This window comes from Mandrillus leucophaeus, unplaced genomic scaffold, assembly GCF_000951045.1.
Source record: "Mandrillus leucophaeus isolate KB7577 unplaced genomic scaffold, Mleu.le_1.0 Scaffold417, whole genome shotgun sequence".
Classification (NCBI taxonomy): Eukaryota; Metazoa; Chordata; class Mammalia; order Primates; family Cercopithecidae; genus Mandrillus; species Mandrillus leucophaeus.
The window spans coordinates 2220762-2225761 of record NW_012104443.1 but is presented as its reverse complement, the minus strand read 5'-3'; the positions used below and the strand labels follow the sequence as shown (position 1 = coordinate 2225761).

Below are 5000 nucleotides of genomic sequence, written 5' to 3'. Positions count from 1 at the left end.
TTCTTATATGAAGACCAGTGGAATTCACCTTTGCATTTGGAAGTAGTATTTCTCCAGTCTTGCTGAATTAAAATAAAAAGGATGAATGTTTCTTTTAGGGCCAGTTCCTGACAATGGCTTTTCAAATGATGTATCTTATTCTATATACGAAGGATGAATCAATTTTTTTAGTTTGATACACATTGTCTATTTAGATCAACGGAGAGGTGAATGTGGAATTTAGACAAAGAAGAAAGCATTATTCTGAAGAGTATTTAAGTTGTGGGTGGTCTTTTATATTGCATTTAATTGTCATTAACTGTTCATGATAGCTGTTTTGGAATCTGGCTCTCATTAAGTGACTTGAAATGCTGTGTAAATTATTTTTAAATTGGGGAAGGGAGTAAAAGAGTACCATTAGGAAAAAAGGGTAACTCACGTGCAGTTTCCTCATGTTCCTGTAGAAACCTCTCCAGTATAAGCCGAGCCATTAATGAGGGTGCATAGTCCACCTTTATAAAACAGAAGTAGAAAATTAAAACTGTCAAGTTGTGCAAGCAGTTGATACTCCAATATTTTGTCAACACTGAAGATTAAGTCAATTTTAATCAACCACAGCAAGCATCATTCATTAAAATCTTTCCCACCCTTGGTGGCTTCCATTATAATAAAATTATAACAAGTATGGTTTGGGCTGTTGAAAGGAATAAATGGGTCAAATTTATTGAATATAACATTGGAGCAAAAAGGATGGAACAACTTAGAAACAGCATTTGTCTAAAACAGTGAAATAGGCTTTTTTCATCTCTCCTCAATTTTTTCTGTTGGTAGGCCAATATAATTTTTTATTCTAGCCATCCTTCTTTCTGTGCAACTGCTATATTTATACTGTTCTGAATGCAATTTCAAATAATAAGCCCTTTTTGTTATTTAGTGACAGTTTTCAGAAATAGTCAAATGTCCTTATATGACAAATCCAAAATAAGGATTTTACTAATTTTATCTTTAAAGACAACTGTAATTTTGGTATAAGTTCCTTAAATTTAAAATATTTTATTTGATAAAAGAAAAATAACTGCAATGTAGAGATGTTAATAATAAAATACAACAATATGATATCTGTAACATTAAATCACCGTCCTTATCTGAAACACTACTTACCAATTTAATTAATACAGATCCCAGGAAGGTAACTTTTTAAAATAAAGAATCAATAAGAAAACAAAGAATATTCAGTCCAACAGTCATTTTAATTAATAAAAAATGTATCTATTCTTTTGTAAAGATATTGTCTTCTTTTGGGTTCTCAGATCTTTTATTAACCATTTACTTAATTTCACCAAAAAATAGGAATACATATTTTTAAGAACAATAATGCTTCCCTAAAACAAGTCTTTTTATCTTAGGGAGAAGACAGCAAATGTTCTCATATATTATCACCATGAATTTTTCTTGACAGGTCTTCAAGTCCCGTATTCATACCAAAATTTTATTTTGATTTAGTAACTAGACAAAAAGGCTGGCTTCATTTGTATGAACAGTTTTTTCAAATACGTATGTACTTGGATGCCCTTAAATTCCCCAAGTAGAAAGAAATGCTTTCCACGAAGCTGCTTACTCCTAGTAACCCACATCAGAGCTGACACATGAAAAATGGTGAAATTACTGAAGGTAGTCCAGCCTGAATAAGGACTACCTTATTAGTTCAGGTACTTGCATCTCCCTAATTTTCATATTAATCATGTGTCCATCTTTCTCTGAAATAGGGCCATCATGCTTCATGTCAGAATTTAGCATGTAAGTAAAATGCACAGTGCTTCAAATCTCACTTGAAAATATTTGTGTGGAGAGAACAGAATGACTGATCTTATTATCACTAACAACGTGTGAATTCCTAAAATGTTCAATTTTCGACTTGAAACTGCAGAAGTAGTATTAAGACATTTATAAAATCAGTGATGACCACATACAGCCCTTAGCCCCCCAAAAAGATAAAAAAATACAATGCTCTTGTCTAAGAGAGTTGCTGCACCCTGTAATGTACCAATGTTATATATTTCTCATCAATTGTTATAGTTTCCACTGATTAAATAAATATTGACTCATAAAGTATTACCATCACACCAATTGTCACCAGAAGCAAGTGTATGCTATTTAAGCATTAACTATCATGAAAAAATGGCAGCTTGGTTGTTTAGAAGCTATAATACGGTACCAGTCATTCCCAAATTTCCCTAATGCATTATCAATTTCATAGAAAAGTGCTACTCTTTCTGTATTAGTCTGTAGCCAAAAAGGAGGAAAAGCCTTTAAACAACTACTTTTTCCCTTGGCTAAATACTGCTATATATTCATGGTAAATAAAAGGTTTATTGATGTAGGAGAAAACGTGTTGGTAGGTTAAATTTTTCCATATTACTAGAAGATTAAAACAGAGGTCAGCTAAATATTTAATGGATATAGAACTATCCATTAAAATTCAAATGAATATAAATTGCTATGATATAAAACTTATATCATCAACATCATCATCTATATAGATGGGTACCATATTTGCATCACATTCTTTCTAGATGCTGTGTCTGGAATGCTGCTAGCTTATTCTTCTTTTTCATAAAAGACAATCACTAAATTCCTAGTTAAAGCTCACATACCTCAAGTTACTAATAGCATCAACTTGTAACGAACAAGTCTAGAGACATTTAAAAACCAGCCTGCTGGCCGGGCACGGTGGCTCACACCTGTAATCCCAGCATTTTGGGAGGCCAAAGCAGGTGGATCACAAGGTCAGGAGATCGAGACCATCCTGGCCAACATGGTGAAACCCTGTCTCTACTAAAAATATAAAAATTAGCTGGGCACGGTGGCACGCCCCTATAGTCCCAGCTACTCGGGAGGCTGAGGCAGGAGAATCGCTTGAACCCGGGAGGCGGAGGTTGCAGTGAGCTAAGATCACACCACTGCACTCCAGCCTGGCAATAGAGCAAGACTCCATCTCAAAAAAAGAAAAAAAAAGAAAAAAAGAAAAAACTAAGAAAAAGAAAAGAAAAAAAAAATTCCTGCTCTAGACATGGAAAAAAAAAAAAAGAATAAAATACTTGTTTTTCTAGGAGGCCCACAGATATCCATTCTACATGTTAACTATCCTATCTGATTGTGTAGACATTGCCTAGACTATTAAAACCATCTAGTAACTGATAGGTAATTGCTCATTTGTTGACTGCAGCAGTGTATAGCAGCAGACAGAAGCTGTGAGGGAAGCCATCCTTCCTTGCTAATATAACATGTAGAACTTGCTGCTACTGCAACACTTAATGCTCACAGTACCGAGTCATCTTTAATGCAAACACACATTTTCTGCCTTGCTTCTATGTTTTCCATTATAATGCAACACAAAAACAGTGTACATTTCATTCCATCCCTACGAGGTTTGCATAAGCAGTTCCAAGTCAGACTAAATATTGTATTGCTCTTATTACAGTGGATAAATATTTTAAAGTTTAGGAATTAAATATTTTATTTTTTCGGCATGCTCTCAGCAACTATTACGAACTTTTCACAGCTTCTTCATTCATGGGAAATCTGTAGGGTTTCCTTTTTCAAATGTAAGGCTGCTATTTGTTTCCCCAAACAGAAGCAGATCAGAGTTAACAAATAAGTTCAATAAATCACTTCTTACTTGGTGTTATTAAGAACACTATGCTTCTTCATATAAAGAAAGAGACTTTTCTACAAGGCATGTATCCTTTATTATAATAAAAGTTTGCTAACAAAAAAATGAATCAAGTACATCTTTAAGTATACAATTTCTCTCTTCATTTTTATAACAGTTAGCAGATTTTTTTCTTTTTTCTTTTTTTTTTGGCATCTATCTCTTTACTTGACACAGGTATTTCTCACACTAAATTAAGACAACCTGTTCTGAGAAAAGCATGTCCTGAGCTGTTTGGTTGAAATTTTCCACAAAATAAGAAACCAAGAGGCTGTTTATACGTTTGCCTTAAAAGAAGTAGACTAATTATGCCAACTGATTTATTAATATGTGAAGTTCTCTGTCCAATTATTAAAAGTACAAAGAGATCAGGGAGTAATTTAAACGTCTAATGCACCTCAAATCCTTTTTTCTCCAAAGGTAATTATAATTGCAAGCAAAGTTACTCTAGATAGGCCCCTTAGGTTTCATGCAAGTTTAAATAAAATCATAACAATAACATTACCTCATTGGCCAGGTCCAGGAGCACTGGGGCAGCTCCATTTTTCACCACTCCATTCAGGTACCTAGACAAGACAAAACCAAGTGGTAATGCAGTGACAAGAAAAGAGCCAGCATAGACTTGTCAGCATCCCCTGTGTGTATATATGTTTCTCCTGGGCAAATGCCACGCTCAACTCTAGTTAAAGTAAGCTACGTTCATAGGAAAGCATTGAAGGGAAAAACATAACACAAACAACTCACCTCAAAACCACTGGCAACTAAGAAGCTGAAGGTGGGGGCAGGAGGTGTGAATACTTGGGTGTCTCTTGTTTTCTTTCACCTCCTAACATATAAAATGAACAAGAGGAACTATCCATATCACTCTGTCCTGTCTCTACCACAGACAGCCATTGCATGGAAAGGAAAGAAGTTGACTTATATAGTTTGAGAAAAGTATTCATGCACCCATCTCGCCTTTTCCTTTACCTCTGTTTCACAGGGCTGCTTCACACCTTACTAAGAAAACAATGGAGTAGACATGTCCTCAGTGGGTCAGCACACCTGTGACAGGCAATACAAGCCATCACCTTATCTGCCCTGGATTTCTGTAAGAACCTCCAGTTCCCGTTATCCTCTCACTCCACTGGAAAAAAACACAGAACTCCCCAAAATCCCCAAACAAAACAAAACCCCAGACACGGAAGCTGGGGTGACTTTTTCTTCTTTTTTTTGCAAAAATTTGAATGTGTCATTCCCCTCCTTATAACACTTCAAGGTCCCACATTAAATCTCAAGATTAATTTATAACCTTTTTTTTTTTTTTTTT

General features: G+C 34.8%; 1 protein-coding gene across 3 annotated transcripts in view; it reads right to left on the bottom strand.

Annotated features, from left to right (window-relative positions):
• LOC105548616 (chromosome unknown open reading frame, human C15orf41) overlaps positions 1–5000 on the bottom strand; it is a 279913-nt gene that overhangs the window by 200402 nt on the left and 74511 nt on the right. For all 3 annotated transcript variants that reach the window (XM_011992701.1, XM_011992702.1, XM_011992703.1), the window contains 2 exons: positions 4197–4257; positions 419–491 (listed from right to left, as the gene is read on the bottom strand). In XM_011992701.1, coding sequence (XP_011848091.1) covers positions 419–491; positions 4197–4257 — 134 coding nt within the window. The remainder of the gene's footprint in view (positions 1–418; positions 492–4196; positions 4258–5000) is intronic.